Source organism: Manis pentadactyla, chromosome 7, assembly GCF_030020395.1.
Source record: "Manis pentadactyla isolate mManPen7 chromosome 7, mManPen7.hap1, whole genome shotgun sequence".
Taxonomy (NCBI): domain Eukaryota; kingdom Metazoa; phylum Chordata; class Mammalia; order Pholidota; family Manidae; genus Manis; species Manis pentadactyla.
In genome coordinates this window covers 129549101-129575305 of record NC_080025.1, presented here as the reverse complement: position 1 = coordinate 129575305, position 26205 = coordinate 129549101, and the positions used below count along the sequence as shown (strand labels likewise).

The window sequence follows — 26205 nt, the reverse complement described above, 5'->3', positions numbered from 1 at the left end:
CTGGGTGAGTCTGGGTGAGTGTGGAGCATAGACATCCAGGTCAAGGCCCAGGTGGGCCGGAAGCAGGGATCCAGTCCCAGTGGAGAGCAAATCAAGGACCCACAGCTGCCTCATTGACCGGGAGCTCTAAGCAGAGCTCAGGGCAAGAGCAGTTTAGTAATACCCTGGGGATATATGGGACCAGGGTGTCAGGACTAATTCCAGCCTCCATCAGCTGGCGGGTGGGTCTCAGCCAGGAAGGGTCAGCATACTTTGCAGGGCTGAGTCTGCAGGCTCAGGGTCTATGCTCAGCAGTGGTGACTGCTATGCCTGGAAGGCACTTCCCTTCCTTATCTGGCTAATTTTTCCTGGTCCTTTAAAACTTAGCTCCGCTGTCACCTCCAGTGAGTGACTCCTGACCCGTGGTTAGACACCTCTGTGGAAGTGCTTTTCAGACCCCACTTTGTCTCCTACCAGGCTGTGGTCTGCTAAAACCTCACCTACTAGGCCCTTAATAATTATCTAATGAATGAATAAATCCATCCCCACTGCCTTCATTGAACCAGGACTGGAAAAGAGAGGGACTGATACAAATTAATCTCTGTCTTATCTTTTTTTTTTTTTTAATAATTATTTTTTATTGAAGGGTAGTTGACACACAGTATTACATTACATGAGTTTCAAGTGTACAACACAGTGGTAGAACATTTATGTACATAATTCTAGGTTCCAGCTATCACCCTACCAGGCTGTTACAATATCTTGACTATATTCCTTATGCTATACATTACATCCCGGTTACTAATTTATTTTACCATTGGAAGTCTGTCCTTTTTTTTTTGTGAGGGCATCTCTCATATTTATTGATCAAATGGTTGTTAACGACAATAAAATTCTGTATAGGGGAGTCAATGCTCAATGCACAATCATTAATCCACCCCAAGCCTAATTTTCGTCAGTCTCCAATCTTCTGAGGCATAACAAACAAGTTTTTACATGTAGAACAAATTCTTACATAATGAATAAGTTACATAGTGAACAGTGCAAGGGCAGTCATCACAGAAACTTTCGGTTTTGCTCATGCATTATGAACTATAAACAGTCAGTTCAAATAATGAATACTCATTTGGTTTTTATACTTGATTTATATGTGGATACCACATTTCTCTCTTTATTATTATTATTATTTTTAATAAAATGCTGAAGTGGTAGGTAGATACAAGATAAAGGTAGAAAACATAGTTTAGTGTTGTAAGAGAGCAAATGTAGATGATCAGGTGTGTGCCTGTAGACTATGTGTTAATCCAAGCTAGACCAGGGCAATAAAACATCCACGTATGCAGAAGATTTCTCTCAGAACGGGGGGGTGAGGTTCTAAGCCTCACCTCTGTTGATCCCCAATTTCTCACCTGATGGCCCCCCTGCGACTGTGCCTGTCTTAGGTTGTTCCTCCCTTGAGGAATCTTACCCATCTCTGGCTAACCAGTCATCTTCCGGGGCCATACAGGGAAATGTGAAGTTGGTAAGTGAGAGAGAAGCCTTATTGTTTGAAAAAGTTAGCTTTTTACTTCTTTGCATATTTATGCCCTGTGGCTTCTATGCCCAGCATTTGTCTTGAGGTATCTTTACCACTTGGAAGAATTATGATACTCGGTAAATTTGATATGAGGCACGAATTCTATTTAAGGGTTGTAATTAGGAAGGAAGAAGAAAAGCTATAGAAGTAGCAGGCGGAAGAAAACATGGGAAGATTGATTATTTCTTTGATATATCTTCTTGTAGAGTAACTTCAGCATGTATAGGTTTTAAGCTACTACTTAAATTGCACACACACATTAACATAATAGGAGTATAGTTACATAACCAAAGCATATCTGTAATTACCAGCCATCTGCAGTGAAACCAAGAAAACCAGTTAGGCACCTTAGGCATTTGTGAAAACTTATCTATGATATGGTGGATATTGTCCAACTGAACTTGAACAGTCTGAGAGAAATCAGACAAATTAAAACAACCCATTCCTGGGGACTGTTCACATGCCATATGTTCTTTTAACAGTAAATAGTTTGTAGTTGTAAGACTTTGGAGCGCTACAATTTGCACTTCTCCAAATTCTTGGTTGAGTTCCAACAGTATAGATCCAGTCAAATTTGTTGTTTTACTGTATGCACAGGCCAGCTTAGATATCTCCTTCCTCATTCCCATGGTAAGTCCAGGAACTGGTGGGATGAGTGCATCTACAGCTGTAGCAGTGCGTGGATCTTTGTTGGGGTTTTTTGATGATCATCTTCTGGCATGAGTCTTCCAGAGAGTGCAGATGTTGGAAGTTCTTTTTCATATCGTATCTTAGTTCATTTTCGGGGTAGCCCAATTAGGCTTTGATCCTCTGTATAAACACAAACAGACCCTTTGCCTACACTTTTATATGCCCTTTATACCCTTGTGTAGAACTCGTTGGAGGTTACCACACAGGAACTGCCCTTTTTTTTTTTTTGCTATCACTAATCTACACTTACATGACGAATATTATGTTTACTAGGCTCTCCCCTATACCAGGTCTCCCCTATAAACCCCTTTACAGTCACTGTCCATCAGAATAGCAAAATGTTGTAGAATCACTACTTGCCTTCTCTGTGTTGTACAGCCCTCCCTTTTCTCCTACCCCCCCCATGCATGTTAATCTTAATACCCCCCTACTTCTCCCCCCCTTATCCCTCCCTACCCACCCATCCTCCCCAGTCCCTTTCCCTTCGGTACCTGTTAGTCCATTCTTGAGTTCTGTGATTCTGCTGCTGTTTTGTTCCTTCAGTTTTTCCTTTGTTCTTATATTCCACAGATAAGTGAAATCATTTGGTATTTATCTTTCTCCGCTTGGCTTGTTTCACTGAGCATAATACCCTCCAGCTCCATCCATGTTGCTGCAAATGATTGGATTTGCCCTTTTCTTATGGCTGAGTAGTATTCCATTGTGTATATGTACCACATCTTCTTTATCCATTCATCTATTGATGGACATTTAGGTTGCTTCCAATTCTTGGCTATTGTAAATAGTGCTGCAATAAACATAGGGGTGCATCTGTCTTTCTCAAACTTGATTGCTGCGTTCTTAGGGTAAATTCCTAGGAGTGGAATTCCTGGGTCAAATGGTAAGTCTGTTTTGAGCATTTTGATGTACCTCCATACTGCTTTCCACAATGGTTGAACTAACTTACATTCCCACCAGCAGTGTAGGAGGGTTCCCCTTTCTCCACAGCCTCGCCAACATTTGTTGTTGTTTGTCTTTTGGATGGCAGCCATCCTTACTGGTGTGAGGTGATACCTCATTGTAGTTTTAATTTGCATTTCTCTGATAATTAGCGATGTGGAGCATCTTTTCATGTGTCTGTTGGCCATCTGTATTTCTTTTTTGGAGAACTGTCTGTTCAGTTCCTCTGCCCATTTTTTAATTGGGTTATTTGTTTTTTGTTTGTTGAGGCGTGAGAGCTCCTTATATATTCTGGACGTCAAGCCTTTATCGGATGTGTCATTTTCAAATATATTCTCCCATACTGTAGGGATCCTTCTTGTTCTATTGATGGTGTCTTTTGCTGTACAGAAGCTTTTCAGCTTAATATAGTCCCACTTACTCATTTTTGCTGTTGTTTCCCTTGCCCGGGGAGATATGTTGAAGAAGAGGTCACTCATGTTTATGTCTAAGAGGTTTTTGCCTATGTTTTCTTCCAAGAGTTTAATGGTTTCATGGCTTACATTCAGGTCTTTGATCCATTTTGAGTTTACTTTTGTATATGGGGTTAGACAATGGTCCAGTTTCATTCTCCTACATGTAGCTGTCCAGTTTTGCCAGCACCACCTGTTGAAGAGACTGTCATTTCGCCATTGTATGTCCATGGCTCCTTTATCAAATATTAATTGACCATATATGTCTGGGTTAATGTCTGGATTCTCTAGTCTGTTCCATTGGTCTGTGGCTCTGCTCTTGTGCCAGTACCAAATTGTCTTGATTACTATGGCTTTATAGTAGAGCTTGAAGTTGGGGAGTGAGATCCCCCCTACTTTATTCTTCTTTCTCAGGATTGCTTTGGCTATTCGGGGTCTTTGGTGTTTCCATATGAATTTTTGAATTATTTGTTCCAGTTCATTGAAGAATGTTGCTGGTAGTTTCATAGGGATTGCATCAAATCTGTATATTGCTTTGGGCAGGATGGCCATTTTGACGATATTAATTCTTCCTAGCCACGAGCATGGGATGAGTTTCCATCTGTTAGTGTCCCCTTTAATTTCTCTTAAGAGTGACTTGTAGTTTTCAGAGTATAAGTCTTTCACTTCTTTGGTTAGGTTTATTCCTAGGTATTTTATTTTTTTTGATGCAATTGTGAATGGAGTTGTTTTCCTGATTTCTCTTTCTGTTGGTTCATTGTTAGTATATAGGAAAGCCACAGATTTCTGTGTGTTGATTTTGTATCCTGCAACTTTGCTGTATTCCGATATCAGTTCTAGTAGTTTTGGGGTGGAGTCTTTAGGGTTTTTTATGTACAGTATCATGTCATCTGCAAATAGTGACAGTTTAACTTCTTCTTTACCAATCTGGATTCCTTGTATTTCTTTATTTTGTCTGATTGCTGTGGCTAGGACCTCCAGTACTATGTTAAATAACAGTGGAGAGAGTGGGCATCCCTGTCTAGTTCCCGATCTCAGCGGAAATGCTTTCAGCTTCTCGCTGTTCAATATAATGTTGGCTGTGGGTTTATCATAGATGGCCTTTATTATGTTGAGGTACTTGCCCTCTATTCCCATTTTGCTGAGAGTTTTTATCATGAATGGATGTTGAACTTTGTCAAATGCTTTTTCAGCATCTATGGAGATGATCATGTGGTTTTTGTCTTTCTTTTTGTTGATGTGGTGGATGATGTTGATGGACTTTCGAATGTTGTACCATCCTTGCATCCCTGGGATGAATCCCACTTGGTCATGGTGTATGATCCTTTTGATGTATTTTTGAATTCGGTTTGCTAATATTTTGTTGAGTATTTTTGCATCTACGTTCATCAGGGATATTGGTCTGTAGTTTTCTTTTTTGGTGGGGTCTTTGCCTGGTTTTGGTATTAGGGTGATGTTAGCTTCATAGAATGAGTTTGGGAGTATCCCCTCCTCCTCTATTTTTTGGAAAACTTTAAAGAGAATGGGTATTATGTCTTCCCTGTATGTCTGATAAAATTCCGAGTTAAATCCATCTGGCCCGGGGGTTTTGTTCTTTGGTAGTTTTTTGATTACCTCTTCAATTTCGTTGCTGGTAATTGGTCTGTTTAGATTTTCTGTTTCTTCCTGGGTCAATCTTGGAAGGTTATATTTTTCTAGGAAGTTGTCCATTTCTCCTAGGTTTCCCAGCTTGTTAGCATATAGGTTTTCATAGTATTCTCCAATAATTCTTTGCATTTCCGTGGGGTCCGTCGTGATTTTTCCTTTCTCGTTTCTGATACTGTTGATTTCTGTTGACTCTCTTTTCTTCTTAATAAGTCTGGCTAGAGGCTTATCTATTTTGTTTATTTTCTCGAAGAACCAGCTCTTGGTTTCATTGATTTTTGCTATTGTTTTATTCTTCTCAATTTTATTTATTTCTTCTCTGATCTTTATTATGTCCCTCCTTCTGCTGACCTTAGGCCTCATCTGTTCTTCTTTTTCCAATTTCGATAATTGTGACATTAGACCATTCATTTGGGATTGCTCTTCCTTTTTTAAATATGCTTGGATTGCTATATACTTTCCTCTTAAGACTGCTTTTGCTGCGTCCCACAGAAGTTGGGGCTTAGTGTTGTTGTTGTCATTTGTTTCCATATATTGCTGGATCTCCATTTTGATTTGGTCATTGATCCATTGATTATTTAGGAGCGTGTTGTTAAGCCTCCATGTGTTTGTGAGCCTCTTTGCTTTCTTTGTACAGTTTATTTCTAGTTTTATGCCTTTGTGGTCTGAAAAGTTGGTTGGTAGGATTTCAATCTTTTGGAATTTTCTGAGGCTCTTTTTGTGGCCTAGTATGTGGTCTATTCTGGAGAATGTTCCATGTGCACTTGAGAAGAATGTATATCCTGCTGCTTTTGGATGTAGAGTTCTATAGATGTCTATTAGGTCCATCTGCTCTACTGTGTTGTTCAGTGCTTCCGTGTCCTTACTTATTTTCTGCCCCGTGGATCTATCCTTTGGGGTGAGTGGTGTGTTGAAGTCTCCTAGAATGAATGCATTGCAGTCTATATCCCCCTTTAGTTCTGTTAGTATTTGTTTCACATATGCTGGTCCTCCTGTGTTGGGTGCATATATATTTAGAATGGTTATATCCTCTTGTTTGACTGAGCCCTTTATCATTATGTAGTGTCCTTCTTTATCTCTTGTTACTTTCTTTGTTTTGAAGTCTATTTTGTCTGATATTAGTACTGCAACCCCTGCTTTCTTCTCACTGTTGTTTGCTTGAAATATGTTTTTCCATCCCTTGACTTTTAGTCTGTACATGTCTTTGGGTTTGAGGTGAGTTTCTTGTAAGCAGCATATAGATGGGTCTTGCTTTTTTATCCATTCTGTTACTCTGTGTCTTTTGATTGGTGCATTCAACCCATTAACATTTAGGGTGACTATTGAAAGATATGTACTTATTGCCATTGCAGGCTTTAAATTCGTGGTTACCAAAGGTTCAAGGTTAGCCTCTTTAGTATCTTACTGCCTAACTTAGCTCGCTTATTGAGCTCTTATATACACTGTCTGGAGATTCTTTTCTTCTCTCCCTTCTTGTTCCTCCTCCTCGATTCTTCATATGTTGGGTGTTTTGTGCTGTGCTCCTTCTAGGAGTGCTCCCATCTAGAGCAGTCCATGTAAGATGTTCTGTAGAGGTGGTTTGTGTAAAGCAAATTCCCTCAGCTTTTGTTTGTCTGGGAATTGTTTAATCCCACCGTCATATTTGAATGATAGTCGTGCTGGATACAGTATCCTTGGTTCAAGGCCCTTCTGTTTCATTGTATTAAATATATCATGCCATTCTCTTCTGGCCTGTAGGGTTTCTGTTGAGAAATCTGACGTTAGCCTGATGGGTTTCCCTTTATAGGTGACCTTTTTCTCTCTAGCTGCCTTTAACACTCTTTCCTTGTCCTTGATCTTTGCCATTTTAATTATTATGTGTCTTGGTGTTGCCCTTCTTGGATCCTTTCTGTTGGGGGTTCTGTGTATTTCCGTGGTCTGTTCGATTACTTCCTCCCCCAGTGTGGGGAAGTTTTCAGCAATTATTTCTTCTAAGATACTTTCCATCTCTTTGCCTCTCTCTTCTTCTTCTGGGACCCCTATAATACGGATATTGTTCCTTTTAGATTGGTCACACAGTTCTCTTAATATTGTTTCATTCCTGGAGATCCTTTTGTCTCTCTCTATGTCAGCTTCTATGCGTTCCTGTTCTCTGATTTCAATTCCATCAATGGCCTCTTGCATTCTATCCATTCTGCTTATAAACCCTTCCAGAGTTTGTTTCATTTCTGCGATCTCCTTTCTGGCATCTGTGATCTCCTTCCGGACTTCATCCCATTTCTCTTGCGTATTTCTCTGCATCTCTGTCAGCATGTTTATGATTCTTATTTTGAATTCTTTTTCAGGGAGACTGGTTAGGTCTGTCTCCTTCTCTGGTGTTGTCTCTGTGATCTTTGTCTGCCTGTAGCTTTGCCTTTTCATGGTGGTAGGAATAGTCTGCAGAACTGGGACGAGTGACGGCTGGAAGGACTTCCTTTCTTGTTGGTTTGTGGCCCTCCTCTCCTGGGAGAACAGCGGCCTCTAGTGGCTTGTGCTGGGCAGCTGCGCGCAGACAGGGTTTCTGCTTCCTGCCCGGCTGCTATGGAGTTAATCTCCGCTGTTGCTGTGGGCGTGGCCTGGCTCGGGCAGCTACTCCAAAATGGTGGAGTCGCGTTGGAGCAGGAGCTGCTGGGAGGCTATTTATCTCCGTAAGGGGCCTCCCTGCTCCCTGCAGCCCAGGGGTTAGGGTGCCCAGAGATCCCGGATTCCCTACCTCTGGATTAAGGACCCGCCCTGCCCCTTTAAGACTTCCAAAAAGCACCCGCCAAAACAAAACAACGACCACAAAAAAAAACAAGAAAAAAAATTTTTTTAATTAAAAAAAAAAAAATTTTTAATTAAAAAAAAAGGTGGTCGTTCGTTTTTCTTTATTCTCCGGTGCCAGCCTCAGGCCTCTGCTCACCGGTCTTTCTGCCCTGTTTCCGTAGTATTGGGGTCCCTGTCCCTTTAAGACTTCCAAAAAGCGCTCGCCAAAACAAAGCAGCAAAAAAGCAAAAAAAAAAAATAATAATAATAATCGCGCGCTTTTCTTATGTCCTCTGTCGCCCAGCCTCCAGTGCCTGCTCACTGTTCTTGCTGCCCTGTTTTCCCAGTATCGAGCGCCCTGCACTCTGGCCCAGATGGCGGGGGCTGGGTGTTCGGCAGTCCTGGGCTCCGTCTCCCTCCCGCTCTGCCTGCTCTTCTCCCGCCGGGAGCTGGGGGGAGGGGCGCTCGGCTCCCGCGGGGCCGGGGCTTGTATCTTACCCCCTTCGCGAGGCGCTGGGTTCTCTCAGGTGCGGATGTGGTCTGGATATTGTCCTGTGTCCTCTGGTCTTTATTCTAGGAAGGGTTGTCTTTGTTATATTTTCATAGATATATGTTGTTTTGGGAGGAGATTTCCGCTGCTCTACTCACGCCGCCATCTTCCGCCCCTCATGTTCTCTGTCTTATCTTAATTCCCAAGTTTGAAGTTCAGTAATTGAAAGACCACTTTTCACATAAAGGAAGTATTTCCCACACCTCGGTTATCTGTTTATTACTGCCATGTCTTTTGCCCTCTCCTGAACTATGTTTTACTTTGGGTCTTTTGTTTAAATAAACTTACCTTTGAACTGGAATACTTTAACCTTCTCATAAATAGTAACATTATACATCTGAAGGACTAGTCATGCAGAATATATGAAACTGCACTATTGTGATTTATAATACAAAATACAGATTTGGTCTTCATCCCCATTTCTGGCACGGAGGCACCAGAGCCCTTGGAAGTTCCTGAGTGATAAGAGCAACAGGAGCATCTTTTGTTACAATATTAGGTCCCTTGTCCTCCGTTCCTGAAATCTTTTCAGTGCCATAAAGGTGAAAAGGGTGTCTTTGTTCTTCATAACAAGCTCCTTTCAGCCACAACTGACTTTATGTTAATGAGGTGACTCCTGGAAAGTCCCTAAAGATGGGGGAGCTAGTTGCCAGGGGAGACAATTCTTTGATAAAGAGGGTTGGAAGAGATAAGGATTGTATGATCAGCAGTGGTAGAGAATGGAGTGGGGGCACGGTGTGTGCACACAGGTACATGTCTGTGTATACATATACTATTTCTTGGCTCTGCCACCATAGACAAGTCATAACCCCCTCAGCATCTCATTCATTCATTCAATACTAACAAATATTTACCGAGCACTGACTCTGCATCAGGCACTTGCTAGATACCAGAGATTCAGTGGGAAACAAGATAGACAAGGTCTCTGCCCTCAGAGTGCTTACATTTTAGGCAAAGAGACAGGTAAAAATGAATGAGTGAATGAACAAATGATGTGTGCTGGAGAATGGAGATACAATGAAAAAATTAGACTCAGAAGAACAAAGTGATGGCCAGGAGCACAGTGGAACATGCTCTTAAAGAGCCTCCCAAGGGGGAACCTTTGAGAGGAGAGTAGAATAAAGTCAAGTGGCAGGAAGTAACCGTCTGGGGAAAAATCACTGTCCAGGCAGAACAGTAGCATAAAGGCTTTGAAATGGGAACATGACTTAGTGTTTCTGGGGATGCCGGAAGGGCCGCCTCCGAGTGCGGAAGTGGGAGGTGATGCAACAGGAGAGAGTGGCCAGCTCAGATCACACAGGGCCTCACTTGTAATCTGTAAAATGGGGATGTGGTAAGCACAATTGATCTAGGGAAGTGATGAGGATTGAATGAGATAATGCATATAAAAGTGCTTGGCTTGGCATCTGGGAGTGAGTGAAGCAAATGGTAGCTATTATTACGATTATTTGCAAGTTGAATAACTCCAGAGCCAGGACCTTGTTTCTGGCGTTATGGATATGTGAGTTGCTCTCTGTTTCTGCCCAGCAAGGGCTGCTTTCCACAAAGACTTCTTCTTGGAGTGTCTGGGTACACCCTGCTGGGAATTCGTATCACTTTGTCAAGATCTACTGTCCTTCTCAGCATCGTATTGTGCTTCTCTCTGCTCTGCTCTGGGTATCTCTACAGGGTGTGAGTATGTCGTGTGTGTGTTCACGCGTGCACACCTTCCCGTGTCTGTCCCTGCCTGTCTCTGTCAGCCTCCTTGCTTTGCGCACGCTGCTGTGTATGCATATGGCGTACATTTACTACAGCCCCACCGGTCCCAAGAGAATGTCCCTACACACTGAAACCACTGCAATAAAAACCTGCCAGACCAGTGGGAGGGAAGTGAGAGGAAATGCCAGCGAGACGTTTAAATGAGGGGATGAGGTGGCAGAGCAGGGCTGTCCTCAGGTGCCCTGGAGCAGCCCCCCACTGAAGGGGAAGCAGCTATCCCCCATGCAAGGCAAGCCTCTTCTTTACTAGGCTCTGAGCAAGTGGCAGATTTCTCTGTGAATTTCAGCATCTTAGCCATCTCACACCAGCTCTCCCCTGCCTGAAAGCCAGAGGCCTCAAACACGTGTTTTTGCTTTTGAGATAACACCTTCAGCTGTGTCTGGGCCAAAGCTGTCTTTTATGGCTTCTTTGTTTTACTGATTCCTGTTGACAGTGGGTCTGCTTCCACGTGCCTGGGGACACTCACAGTCTGTCCCCTTCATGAGCTGGTTGGTGCTTCAGCCGTAGCTCTGGTCCAGGACACAGATGCCTGCAGGGATGGAGGAGGGGGCTCTGGAGGTGGGTTCACCTTCTGGTCTGAGTTACCCAGGAAAGCAGGGCCAGGTGGGGCAGCTCTGCTTGGCTCCTTCCAGCAGAATGCGGTACTGAAATATCAAGGGCCACCTTGATTTATAATGCGTCACACAAGCTCTAGCCTAGGCACTGGGGATACGACAGTGAAAAACAGAAAAATATCCCTGACTTTAGGAGCTTGCAATTTGAGCAAAAGCAAACAGCAAAGAAGCTATCAACATACTAGGTAAATCACATGATAGGTTGGCGGGTGGTAAGTGCTATGGAGAAAGGAAATGGAGCAGCATGGGTGAGAACGGGAGAGCTGGTCAGTGTGAAAGGGTTGCAACTTTAAACAGAATGGTCAGAGAAGGCTTCCTAGAGAGGCAAAGGCATCAAAGAGGGTGCAGGGGCTCCTGCTGAGTTACATATTCCTTCCCTGTTCAGTTTCTTTTCAACCTCTTTGCTTAGGGCTATGAAATTGAGAAATGGTTAAGCCTGCCCACTGAGAGGAAACTGAGGGGAGGATGCTTTTGTGATTATGATTTTTACCATGTTAAGAGTTTCAGAGGGAAGTTCCGTTCAAGGTGAAGGTGGCATTGTGTCCAGGACTGGGTCACACCAGTTGGGGCTTAGCCCTCCAAGTGGATGATGCCTCTGCCAGGGACTCCCTGTGCCACGAGGGAGTTGTTACTGCTTCTTTGCACCTCAGTGACCCTCCCCATCCCCTGCTTGCCACCCAAGGGCATTCTGAGGGTAGCTGACACAAGTCTCATGATCTCCGAGGGCTGCAGACGTGACTCTCATCCAAGGAACAGTTACGCAGATAGTGTCTGCAGCGAAACGTGACAGGCTCCTGCGAGAAAGGTTCTGCCTCTGTTGCTGCTGGGTCCCAGGCTTGTCTCTCGCGAGGTGCTTTTGCGGTGACACAGCTGTCTCTCCGTCATTTTTCCTGCCCCTGCAGGGGACTGAGCTGTTCGTTCCATTTTGCGTTTGGATGGCTGACACTGTGACAAACCCATTTGGACATTTGCTCCTGGCACCCAGGCCAGGCTGTTTCTGATAGCTCCTGGGAGAGGGAACTTGAAGCACAGGCCTGAGAGTGACAGCAAACGGAGCCACCTCAGGCGCTTGAAAAAAGAGAAAAGCTATTTCAGTGTTAGACCCAATTTCACTCAGGCATAAGCCTTCCCGTTTGTTTGGAGCTGATCCCAAAGGTCCCAGGTGTCATTACTGAGATGTGCCCACTTCTCACTTCCTTCTCAGTAGAGGCAGAACATCCACATTGTACTGTCACAGAACTGGAGGGCCCCGGAAGCGGAAGTGACTTCCTACCCTGTGTCCCACATCACTGGGTACTGGTAGCCTGGATTCTCCAGAGGACTGGAAAAGCCCTCAAGACTTATTGGATCCAATTGCCTCCTGCTGCCTTTTCCTGCCATGACTGATGAGAAAACTGAAGCTCAGAGAAGTAAATGGCTCCTCCAAAAGAAGGTTGGCAGAGGAGCTAAGTTAGCATCCGCTCAGACCCTACTGCTGTGTCCTCTCTGGCCCCCTCTTCCAATGTGGGACATAGGGCTCACTGTGAGGCATGGCACTCTTTAGCCTCTGGTCTTCCCAGCAGGAAATTTATGTGCTCACTCCTAGGTACCCCTTCTAAGGCCAAAACAAGCCTTAGAAGATGAAAGGGCTTGCTGAGTGTGGGGGGCTGAACAGGGAAATGGGGGTAACAGTAAGAACTCAGAAGCATTCCTGCTGCCCTGGGTTGGAACATCTATTCTAGAGCCTCTGGGAGAACACAGGGCCCCGGGTACAGTCAGTCATCCCATAGAGAGAGTAGGAAGGGAAGCACCCACCCCACCCCCAACACTCTCCTTTTCCAACAGACATGCATCTGAACAGTCACTTGTATAGGCATTAAAGTCTCCAATACCTGAATCCGATTGAGTTTAGTAGTCTCCCCAGGAGGAAAAATGACAGAAGGCCTGACACTTCTCAGACGGTCATGGGGCTGACTGGAAGGCAGAAACGTGTGCAGGCTGGAGACCACAGGGTGGTCATGACTAGGCTGTGAGCTTGGGTTTCCATCCTGGCCCTTGGCACCCACCAGCTCTGCCACCTGGAGCAAGGCACTCAACAGCCTGTGCTTCAGTTTCTTCATGTGCAAAATGCAAATGATAATAACTAACTTTCAAGGCCTTTAGGACTAAAGGTAATATATGTAAAGTGCCTAGTATGTGGCAGGCTCTTGGCAAGTTGTGGGCATCACCATCATCATTATCATTGTTCTTACTAATATTCTTAGGAAACATACTGTCGCCAGGGATAGGGAGGGACACCTGAACAAACCACTGTCTGGTGGCAAAAGCCAGGTCAGCGCTGGGCACCAGGTCCCCAGGATCCCCTGGAAAATCCTAGTGAGCACTCCTTTCATGCCTGTTGGTGGTTCCCTCCCAGAGACTAAGGGCCAGGAGCCTGTGACGCCTCTGCTGGGCCTGGTGGATTTCTCAATGTAACTTTACTTCTGCTCTGGAGAAGGAATTTAGTACATGTGGGTCCAGCCCCATTGGACTGGAGGCTATCACAGACTGGGCACCTGAAATGGCTTCAGGCAGTCCTACAGTCAGGGCTTCTAGGGTGGATGTGAAATGACTTGTTCCCCTTCCCTCTGCCCAGAGGTGATATGTAAAGGTAGGGCAGGAATGGACCAGAGAGCGGTGGAGCCGGAAATCCAAGGGCAGGTGATTAGGGAAGAGCGTGGCAGCTCTCTAATCCTGAACTTCGTTAAGCATGTTTCCAGCAATTCCCCAGACAGTCAGTCCTCCCCATTCAGTGCCAGCGACCCGATACTTTGGGGCACACAGAGTACCACTTTAGACAATCACCTACAATATCCCACTTAGCACGTGAGGAGACTCTCAGGCATGGGCTGTTGGGGCCAGGGGCTGCATCTCTGCCACCTTTCAGCACCCCCCCACCATGTATGTTATTAAGTGTCCACTCTATGCCCAGCACAGGACTAGGCCCTGCACAGAACAGAGAAGAGCAGAGGAAGGCCCTGCTCTGGAAGCCATGTAGGGGTGACCTGGGATCAAACTCCAGCTTGCAGGACATTGAAAAAAAAGTGGCATCACTGTGGGAATGACTCTGGAAACCCAATTTCCTGATGTAGTGAGGGCTCCCTCCTTCCCTGGGAGGACCAGGATGTCAGCCTGGGTTGCACATTCTCCTGTGTGTTTGGGGGTATCACCAGGACTCTGGTCTAGAGGCCAGGGCTCCTGGGATGTCTCCCAAGGCAATCCTCAATTCTGCAGGTACCCCCAGGCTCCCCATCCCCTCTTACACAGGCTTGAGTGTGACTGGAAGCTGACTCACACAATCCCAGCCCTCTTCCCTTTCTCCCAGGATGGCATCTGAATGGAAGTAGTTAAGTTCAGTGAGAACTGATGGACTTGTGTTTGAGTACTGCAGAAAGAGAACCCGGAAATATCAAATATTTAAGTAAATTGTGTACTCAGTTTGAATATTGATGAGACATTTTCAAAAGTAAATAGATGCATGTTAATTTGAGCCATTGTTCAAGATGACTAGTTGGCATGAGTGATCACATGACTTTAACAACTGAAATGTAAGTATAAAAGGAGAAATTACAAATGGCAGAATTATATCTGATCTGACGCTCTTAAGTACATTTCAAATATTACATGTAGACAATGGAGCATGAATTTGAAACTGACTCAGAGATGATGCAGTCATTTCAAGGGAATGAATAATGGTTGAGGGGTGTGATCTAGACATTTATTTAAGGCAAGTTCTGTACAATGACAAAAGAGTGGAAAAACAGGTATAGAAATAGGCATGCCCTTCCTAAAGAGGATACAGAGCCTGTCTCTGAAGGCTATCAAGTTACCTGCTGGATGACTGGAAGGTGGCTCAGAGCATGCGCCGGAGCCTCCAGCCCTGGTTCATGGTCCCAGCTCTACCCCTTTCTACCTGTAGGACCCTGGCAAGTGGTTTAACCTCTGGGTATTTCAGTTTTCTCCACAGACACATGGAATATGCTAGTGCCCATTGCCTGGGTGGTTACAGTGAGTAAATTAGAGCACGTATATAAAATTCTTAGTACAATGCCTGACACATAAGCATAGCTCAATAACTGTCAACTTTCATCTTGATTATTTTCAGTATGCTGGCTGGGTAGAAGGGTGTCTATATTTTATTGAAAACTTGTACCTATATTATTTTTACTTCCATCATTCATAAATATACTTCTCCCCCTTCTGGGGTGTATGGGGCCCCTCTAGTGTTTTGGTGCCCAGTGCAGCAGAGAGCAGGCCAAGTGGCCTCTGTTGGCCACACTCACCATCATCTATGGCCTCGCAGCCTGAGTCCACGGGTTCTTACTGGCTGATTCAGTTTCAGTTTATTATGACAGATTTACAATTTATGTGTGACAGTTATTATCAATGTTGTGAAAACAATCATTTAAATATAATCTTTACAATACTTTCAATACAATGGGAGCGACCAAGAAATTTTTTGTACAACACGGAGGCTTGCCAGTTATGGAAACATAATTAAACATTTTTCTCTTAAAAGAACCAAAATGTTCCACATTTGCTGACCTTTTCAGTTCTGACAAGCAGCTGTCAGAAGTATGCCACTTTGCAGATAACTTTGAAAAATTAAACATTTCATCTGCCCCCTCAGTATAAAAGTAATGTGTTAACAAAGAGAAAGTAAATGCTTTTAGAAAGAATTGATGGCATGAAGAGACCATTTTGGAAGAAAAAAGGGTGTTTGGAAGTAGTTGCATCTTTATGTAATTTTGTTGTTGATAACGAGTAAGTGTGACACCTTTAAAAACTCTTATCTAAAAACTTTAAAAACATGGAAACAGAATTTTCTACTTGCTTAAAAATCTTTCGAATGCAGAGTCAGAGTTTTGACCCATTTGTTTAAAAATATAAAAATTCAGCGTCTTCCAATTAGTTGAAAGAACAGCTGATTGACATCAGAGAAGATGGAAATCTACTAGGTGAATTTCAACAATCTTCACATAATTGGTGCACGAGACTGAAAAAAAGTATCTGCATTTAGTCAGCATAGACAACATACACTTTTTGTATCTTTGTGTCTGTGCGAGGTTTCTGTTTCCATTATGACAGCCATTTAAACAAAGTATTGAAATAAATTGAACCATAGACCTCAGAACCCCATATCAATAAGTGCTCAAGAAAGATTTTCACAAACAATGAAACCAATCCTAACACATCAGTCCTACCATTATTAATAATTGTCTTGGTGATAGTAAAATGTTTTGTGTCATTCATTAATAAAATAAAAACTAAGATGCTATCTTACCTTTACCTCACTTCATTTCCTAATTTTGTTTATATTTGATAATGCAATGATATAGAATGTGTGTATTTTTTATAAATCAGTATATGTGCATTGTAGGTGCATGCTCCAAGATTCTTTTACCCCAGGGTGTGCAATCAAAACTCTTTAGAGACCCACCAGCCATTGAAGTATGTATGTAAATTTGCAGCTGCTTCATAAATTAATCTCATCACAATCTCTGATTTTCCTTTTCCTTTTACCTTCTGAGTCTATCTCCTTTGCACCCAAGAGTTTGTTGTTCAGCCTCAGCTCAGAAGTCCATAGGGCCTGTTATGCATTGGTGCGTTTGGGGTGGAGTCACTGTGGCCAGTTTCTTTATTCCTGGGTAATTCATCCAATGCCTTCTAGATCTTTCTAAAAGCCAAATTTCTCACTAGCAGATGGAAGATTCTCTCTGGGAGGGATGATAAGGAATTTGAGATGGTGCTGACAGATAAGACAATCTCTGGGCGAGCAGACAGCATTATCATTGCTCTGGCCGTTAAAGCTGGCAAGGAAGATTCTTGTAATAAATGTGACCAAAATGACTGTGCAGCTTGAGAACTGTTTTCATGGATGTAAATCTGTCAGTCCAGAGTTAGACTTTTCTCATTATGTCTCCCATTTCCCATTCATTTCTCCTTTGTCTCATTTCATTCCCGTTCTTTCCTGTATCCTATTTTTTAGTATTCCTCTCACCTTCCCCCTTATTTTTCTCAATTCCTTGCCTCACTCTTCTCCACGGTCACCTTCCATTTTCCCAGTCTCTGCAGAGGGAAGGGGAGCTAGAATGGTATCAGGCCTCTGTTTTTCAAACTGTTGGTCGTGACACATTAGTGGGTCACGAAATCAATTTGATGGGTCATGAAATCAATTTAAAGGGTCATGACCAAGATTTTTTTTTAATGGAATAGAATAAAATTGAACAGAACAGTGTCCATCAAGCATAGTAGGGACAAGGACTATTTGTGAAACTGAATATGTGCATGTATATGTGCCCTGGATTGTAAGGTAAAACGTGTCTCTTGCCATGAGTCATGGTGAAAGTGAAAACCATGGCCTAGAGAATAACACCTTGCGTATACTGGCCCTAAATTGGCTTAATCTTTGGGCATCCAGTCACATCTCAAGCAATGCTAATGGCACCATGTGACCCTCGGCTAGTTTTTATTCAAGTGATTTCTCAATTTCAACCATTTGACCTCAGTAGTTATCTATTGACAGTTTTGCATGACTATGGCTGTGGGGGTAGTGGACAAGGCATTGGGCACAGAGTAAGGCTGACTGGAATCCAATCCTTGACTTGTGAAATCCTGATATTTGAGTCTCAGTTTTCCTATTTGTGGAGCAGATTGGAGCTTTCCAGCCTGTTATTCCATACACACGAAATGAAGGTATTTCCCCAGCTCACTGGGGTGATGGAGGGCCCCTCGTGATGAGAGGAGACCAGGCTCTGTGGGGGCCGTCCTCTCCAGGCATTTCCCCACCACAGCAAAAGCAGAAAGCATCAACATGATAGCACATTGTGGCTCATCCCAGCATGACTGCGTGCCACCGATCACCAGTTGGGACACATTGTCCAGATGATCACGGTGTACTATGTAGGCCTGGAAATCTTTGTCCCTTGCAACTCTGTGTGCAGGCCCTGTGCTGGCAGCATACAAAGATGAGCAAGACATCTATGCCTCTAGGAGCTTACTGTTTAGTGACTGTCCTGCAGTTTACAGGGACACTGTGCAGCAGAGGGCTAGCTGAGTCATGATCGGCTTTGCTTTGCAGTGGCCTCTCCTGGCCTGGAGCCCTGGCACTCGAAAGTTCCTTCTCTCTCTCTGGGAACTGAACACAATCCCTGAACTACCATGCAATCTTGGTATTTCATAGTTATTGACATCAACCCGAAGCAAATCAAGATGAGGGGCAGACTCCACTGGCTTTCCAAATGCCAAATCCTGCTGCATTCACCGTGTGCACCGAAGGGAATAAAACTAATTACAACCTTCCTAAAGAGCTGAGCATGGGTGGGTACGCCCTTGAAAGTGGCCAGAGAAATGCTTCTTGCAAACCATTCTCCCCAGGCAGCCGCCTGCGGGTCTCTTTGCTTAGAGTCTTTGCTGCCCAAGGACCCCTGCCTCGGGCCATTAGTGAAGGGGCTGGTCATTATTAACTAGTTGGCATTGACTGATGACACCAAGCTTTTTTTTGGCCTCGCATGGGCTGGTGGCAGGCACTTAGTTGACCCCTGGAATTTGGAGTTTATTCTGCCATGAAAACAAAGAAATAAATTAGAGGAATGAACAGAAGCCCCCATGGTTAGACACACTGGTTAGAGACAGCTCAGCAGCTTGGCAGGCCTCCTCCCCGAGGCCACACCTACCAGAACAATCCTGCCTCCTAGTCCCTTGTGTATCACTCACAGATCCCTGATACTGCTCCTCTCCAGGCCAGTGAAATGAGAAGTGAGATCCCGTCCCTTTTTGTGCTCTCTGGAGCCTGGTGCTGTGTAAAGAGATGGTGTTTGTGCAGCATCTTGCATACTGGAAAAGATCCAGAAATTTCAGTTTTATGTAAGGGACCCATTCTTTAAAACATGCTCATATAATAGATTGTATATTACAAGTACCATGGAAATCTTTCTGCATAGAAAATAGCTCTTGTAATGTGTTCTGCAATTATTTTGCTCTGTCAGTTCATTGTAATATTTTTTTTAAAGTGAGATGCACTTGTAATTAGATGATATTCTTCCAATTCAGTTCAACAAGCACTTACTGTTGACCTACTAGAGGGATTGGGAAACTACAGTCCAAATCTGATAAACCACCTGTTTTTGTAAATAAAGTTTTATTTGAGCCTGGTCACATGCATTCATTTATGTATAATCTATGGCTGATTTTACCACAACAGTGGAGTTCAGTAGGGCCACTTCAAAGTCTGAAACATAAATCATTTGGCCTTTTATAGAAAACAATGTGGTTTCTCCTGACCTATTGTGTATTAAACCTCAAGGTCAAAGAACAAAAGGGGTGGTGCAAAAGTCAGGCAGGATCCTTGTCCTCAGAGAGGTTACAAGTTCATGGGGGGTTCATGGGGGAGAAGGATCTTACACATAAAGCATGAACTGCCAACAGTTTCCAGTTTTCTGCTCAATCACGCAGTGTGTGTCCTTACCTCTGGGCCTTGGCTTCTCTCCTGCCATCTGTCCAGGACATCATGTCACCAGGGAAACCGTGTGCATGCTGCAAAGCCTGCATTCCACTTGGAGTCATCCTCACCCATTTCCCTAGACTGCATGCTCCTGCTTATGTGTGTCTTTGCAGCCAGGAGACCCACGTGGCAAGTTGTACCATATCATCAATAAGCACTTGGCGCACTTAAATGCAACCTCACGCTGATTTGGGGAAGTGAGAGAAACCTGCAGGATCTTCTCTTCATCCATTAAAAAAAAAATCCCAGATGGATCCTGGGCAAAACCCATGAGATCAAACTTCCTACATTTCACCTCAGGCCAAGACCTTGGCTTTGGCTTTAAGCCAAGTGCCAAGGGTCCCCCAAATAATTAAACTATTTTGGTAATTGCCTTCTAAGTGAGTCACTGTTTCTGAAGGCTATCTGTATATTTTTCTCTTATAAGAAAAAAGGGACCAAATAACTCATCCCTTTCCTTCTTTCCTGCTGAGACCTCCTAAGTAAGTCCCACCTCACTACACAGAAGGAAATTTTTAAAAAATCTAAATGAGAGCAATAATTTTATGTGACAGGATTATTTATATGGCTGTTCTCCCCGTGATGAGTCCATCCAGGGGCTCAGCACCAACCCCAGGTGCCAATTCATAAATCAGGAGATGCTGTTACCCACTGGCCATAAAAACAGAGCCCACTCCAACACAGAGGACTCATTTCAGAAGTGGCCGCCTCATTTCAGGGCAGAAATAAGTTCAGAAAATCCACCGGACTATCCAGAGAGGGGAGAAATGTCTTTTACTTGATAAATAGTCTTTCCTTCCTCTCAATTCCTTTTCCCTTAGATGTATGTAGACTTGATGGCACAGACATATGCGATTCCACAGAAATAATAATAACAGGACTAACTACACTGAAATGAGGCAAAGGCAGGAGTATGGTGAGAAGCCTACAGATTTCCGGGGAAACCTTTCCTATTAGCTTAAATGCAGTTCATAAATAAACAGCTTCGAGACAATTTAGTGAGAATCCTCCTTTCTGGGCATTCCTCCTGCAAGCACCCATTAAGTAAGGACAGGCAGACAGCCAAGGAAAAGGATTGCAAAGGAGAGTCACTGCAGCAGAGTGGGAGAGAGTGGGCAGAAGTTTCTGGATTCTGCCAGTTTGCTTGTGTACTTCGTTTATATCTCAATGACATGTGTTGGAATGGGGAGGGGATGTAAAGAATGTTAAAGGAAAGAGAAGGAAGGAGGAGAGACAATAAGAAGCAAGGTGGCAGGGAAATGCTTTCAGGGCATATGATCATGATCAGCAGGCAAATAGAGAAGATACAGCTGTGCGCAAAACAGACTATGTGTCAGCATTTATGTAGCTTACATTCTAGGGGTAATGGGGATCGACAATAAACAGGTCAGCAAGTAAGCAACCAAAGTAATTGTTTTCTAGTGGTAAGTGCTAATGGAAATCAACTAGAGTCACTTGACAGAGAGAAGCTGAAACTAGCAGGGTGCACAGTTTTAGACTAGGTGGTGCGGGAGGCCATTTCTGAATAGATGACATTTGAACTGGCTAACTGAGTATCTAGAAGGGAACATTCTAGACAGAAGGAATGGCAAAGTGAAGACCCTGAAATAGGATGCACTTGGTATATTCAAATAAAAGAAAGATAATCACTGTGGAGAGTGAAGGAGCAAATGGGAGCCCACACTGATGTGCAGGAGATGATCTGGGGATCTCCACCAGTGTCAGTGGAGTGAAAAGCCCAGGGTTTGGGGACAGATTTTTGATCTAAGTCATCTGGTATAGCAACAGCCAGGGAATCATACAAAAAAAAAAAAAAAAAAAAGGAAGAGGCCCCTTCTGCTCTTAGTTTACTACCTGGACTGGCATTTGCTTTGAGCCCTTTAGTCCACCAGCACCCCTAGTACAGGTAGGAGAGAGACACTCCTTGATTCAACAGCTGACAATAATGAGAGCCAATAGTTACATACTGTTTAATGCTATGCCAGCAGAGTGTGGGGTTGAAGGGGGATGTTCTGTGTTTCATGAGCTTTACTGAGGTCTAAGTAACATGTAGTCACTATTTTGAAGTGTACATTTATATGGTGGGGATGGAATAGTTCTGTCTCCTGATTGTGGTAGTAGGTAACAAGACTCTATACATGTGATAAAATGAAATAGAACTATATGTACAATATATATACAATTTCTACCAATGCCAATTTCTTGGTTTTGATATTCTAGTTTTGTAGTATGCAACCATTGGGGGAAGCTGGGTGAAGAGCACATGGGACCTCTCTGTACTGTCTTTGCAACTTTCTGTGAATCTTTAATTATTTTAAAATACAGTGTTTTAAAAAAAATTGTTTTAATTACACAACAGCAATAATTGTTGCAGAAAGGATCCACCATTGGAAACAAAAATTAGTAGGCAAAAGTTTTAGTAGAAACAGGATATATGCACAGTCTCAAAGTATTTCCTCCAGGATATTTATTAACTACAAAGGGGAAGATAGTAACTTTATAGTGGGGAAACCACCTTAGCCAAGTGATGAAGGTTAACATCCTAAGTAACAAGACATATCAATATCATGAATCCCCTTGGTAAGATGCACTGAGAAGGAAACAATATCACTTCTGTGATATTGTGGCCAAAAAATGCATAAACTTATTCTGTTTATAGGAGCACCTCAGACAAACCCAAAATGAAAGACATTCTACAAAATAACTAAGTAGTATTCATGGGAAGTGTCAAACCCAGGAAGATAGAAGACAAGGAAAGACAGTTACAAATTAGAGATATCTAAGGAGATATAATAACCAAATGGAATAGAGGATCCCCAAACAGAATAGAAAATGAAGTAGACCTGAAGAAATTAGAAGAGACCTAGTGTTTAGTTAGTAGTATTGTACCAATGTTAATTTCCTAGTTTTGATAATTGTAACATGGTTACTACATATGCTCTTAACAGCAGGGAAACCTGGGCGAAGGGGATATGGAAACTCTTTGTACTATTTGTGCAACTTTTCTGTAAGTCTAAAATTAGTTCAAAATAAATAATCTTAAAATTAAAATGAAAATTCATACAGTACAATCACCCCTACAGTCCTGATATAGGCATTTCCATCCCCCAAAAAATTTATTTCATGCTTCTGTGCAGTTGGATCTTCTCCCCCTTCTCCAGCCCCTGGAAGTCACTGATCTTCATTCTGTCACTATAGTTGTGCCATTTCTAGAATCTCACGTAAACAGAATGATACAATATGTAGTCTTTCGTATCTGGCTTCTTTCATGCAACACAATGCTTTTAAGTTCACCTACATTCTTGCTCCTTTTTATTTTTTGAGCAGTAGTGTACAATATGTTGTGCCTCAGTTTACCTGTTCACAAATAGGATGGAATTGAGTTGTCGGTGTTAGGTGATTCTAAATAAAGCTCTTATAAACACTCACATACAGGTTTTTATATAAGCGTAAGTTTTCATTTCTCTTAGGGAAATATCCTAAGTGGGATTTCTGGGTCATATCATAAGAAACTACTGAACTATTTTCCCAGCTGGCTGCATTTTGCATTTTCAGCAACAGTGTCTGAGAGTTCCAGTTGCTTTCCTCATCCTTACTAATGCTGGTATCATCTAGAGTTTTTTGTTTGTTTGTTTGTTTTTCACTTTTAGCCATTCACATAATAATTCAGGGGGATATCTCATCATGGTTTTCATTTGCATTTTCCTAATGACTAATAATACTAAACATCTCTTTGTTTGACTATTTGCCATTTGTAATTCTTTGATGAGTTACCTGTTCAAATCTTTTGCCCATTAAAAAAAATTGGATTGTTTCCTTATTGTTGGGTTTTGACAACTTTTTACATATTCTGAAAACCCATTGATAGGTATGTGATTTGAAAATATTTTCTCTCAGTCTGTGGCAGTTGTGCACCCATCTTGCAGAATAGGAAACTGAGGTACAGAGAGTTTAAGTAACTTCCCCAAGATTACACAGTTCATGAGGGGTGACGGTAGGATTCAGTCTTGCCGGTCCATGTCCTTAGCCATGCTCCCATACTGCCTATGCAGACACTCACTGCCCTGGTAAAGACAAAGCTGGATAACAGCATGACCAGGTCTACTCCTGGTGGCCCTTTCCACCTAAGGAAGCTTCAAAATGACTCTGAAATAGCCACTGAGAATCTTATTAGTGGGATCAGCTAGAGGCCCTGCTGTCTTTACACATAGAACTCTATATTGGAACATTTCTCTATAAATGGAGGACATATTTTGGCAGTTTTCTAGATTCCATAAAAATGATCACTCATTAATTAAAATATTTTAACCACATATAACAAGCCCTCCTTCAGGAAATAAAAGGGAAACTCTGTTTTCTAATGATAGCCATTTCCTGGGTTTGTTTTTATGGAGCTTGGTTTGGCAGGCCTAATTAGGTATTTATTCTAGTGTTCAGAAAGTCAGAGGCCATCATACACTTCTGCAGAGAATGCTAGGACTCCTCTGTACCTGGAACTTCCCCAGTTAGGATTTTTGAACTCCAATCTCTGCTTAAAGTTCCCTCCTCATCAAAGATCTGAAACCTGCCTCTTCTCATTTTGGTTCCTTGTGGCTAGGTGCAATCTAGAATTTCAGAATTCTCCTCATTTTATATATAGGGAAAACAAGCCAGAGTCATGGAGAGGAAACACATTCAGGGGTCCTAGGTTCCTGGTGAAGGCCATAGTATTAGCTTCCCTGATGTTAAGTAGTCATTTGCCTTCCCTCTCCGCTTTGCCCCTAAACCTAGATTACCACTCAGCATGATAGTACCCCAGCAGAATACTAAGTGTAGATTCTGTTACTCTTTAATATAGCTTTCTATACATCCCAGAACTAAGGCCTCAGGTAAGAGGAAAAATTGAGAATTACACATTTGAGTTCAATGCTGGATACAGTTCTCAAGGCTGAATAGACTATGATGTTATGATTCTGGAGGCAAAGTAAGAGGAGATGTACGTGCATATGTTCAAAAACAATGAGGCATGAATGAAAGAATGTCAGGGGTGAGCTTAGTGTATTGTGTTTTCCCCTAATTTTAGGTCCCAATCAATTCTAGAAATACAGACATCCGTCAGAACAGGTGATGTCTGTTCCATGAAGAGATAGATGTAGGGATGGTGTTGCCCCCTCCTACACTTTGTACAGCTTAATTACTTTATTATCACTCCATAGGCAAATTCATTCATTCATTCACCAAATATGTGATGAGTACCTCCCCAGTACTAGATACCATTCTAGGCAGGAGAGTTATGGAATTTAACAGAACATAGCCCTTCCTTGAAAGAGTTCATGATGTAGTGAAAGCCAGCATATAAAAACATACAACAATACAGTGAGTTAAATGTGACTACAGAAGTGACTACATTTTAGACAGGTAGCATGGAGAAGGGAGTGCTGAAGAAGGACCTGAAAGGATGAATAGGAGAAGCAGAGAGAAAAAGAACATTCTAGGCAGAAGGAACAGTATTGCAAAGTCAAGGAAATCTTGAAACATTATGATGTCTTAAGAGAAGGTATAAGGAGTTTAGTGTCACTGGAACATGAATCGAGATGGGAGATTGGTGAAAGCTGGAAAGTGAGATAAGGATGAGATCATACTGCAACCTAAGCACCACACTAAAACAACAACGACAACCACACCTTGAATTTCATTCCATAAACAATAAGGATTCACTGATGTGATTTAAGCAATCAATGGTGAGAGAGTGATCATTCTTATGGCTATATCGTGAACAAATTAAGAAAATAAGAAATCCAGAAGTTTTTGTTATCACTGTGCCATGGACTTACTTATATAAGCTTCACAGCAGTGCTATAAAGTAGTCATTTTTATTTCCACTATACACATGAGAAATTGAGAGGCTTGCAATTTACCTGAGATCACCAGCTGGCAAGGGGTAAAGCTGTGATCATGACAGTTCCATCAGAACTAAAGACTTGATTTAAGGCTACACAACAGTATAGGTTTAAGGGACACATAGAAGATTAAACATCCTTCATGATAAACAGCATGTAGTGAGTCTGAAGGAGTTAAAGGAGTTCAGGATGATTCTTAGCTTTCTCAGCCAGTAAAAAGTAGTTGTATGATGATGCCATGGACTCATAAGAAGTAAGAAATACAGGAGGAAAGCCTTTCCAACCCCTCATATGTTCCCTCAGTAACAAGTATCTTCCCACCTGTGCTCTGAATCCTACTCTCTTCAAAAATACAAGGGATTTTCTGCCCACATTTTTAATTTTGCCTTTTATTTCTTCTTGTTATCTGGTTCTTACATCTCCATCTTCAAACTCAAGTTTTGTTTTTCTCTTTTTAACTACAGTTTACTTCCTTTGCCACCAAATATTCTGTTTGTGGTTTAAACTTTCCACTTTCCTTTTTTTCACCTGTCTTGCCTCTACCCTCTGCAATATGGTTTCTGCAATGAAACTACTGTCTTAAAAAGGTAGCCTGTGACCATTTCTTGGCCATCCTGTGGTCTCTATTCAATTCTAACCCTCTTTGACCTCTGCTTGATGGTTGCATCCATCATTTCATGGCAGTGATGTTGACCTTAGCTCGGCTTCTTTGTACATCGTACAAGTCTGATCACCAGAAATACAACATAGAGTCTTTCACCATTTTAAAAGGAAATTCAGAAATACACTTCTATGACAAATAGGAACTTCAGCTGCTAGAAACATTTCTTTCATAGCTTT

At 42.6% G+C, this 26205-nt stretch overlaps 1 protein-coding gene across 2 annotated transcripts in view; it reads left to right on the top strand.

Annotated features, from left to right (window-relative positions):
• PLXNA4 (plexin A4) overlaps positions 1–26205 on the top strand; it is a 441960-nt gene that overhangs the window by 275603 nt on the left and 140152 nt on the right. Inside the window, exon 5 of one of the 2 annotated variants that reach the window (XM_036905591.2) lies at positions 12170–17514. The exons of the other annotated variant lie outside the window; for it this stretch is intronic. Within the exon in view, the coding sequence (XP_036761486.1) occupies positions 12170–12172 (3 nt within the window). The 3' untranslated portion in view covers positions 12173–17514. Of the gene's footprint in view, positions 1–12169; positions 17515–26205 lie in introns of those variants that run through there. 2 annotated transcript variants of the gene reach the window in all.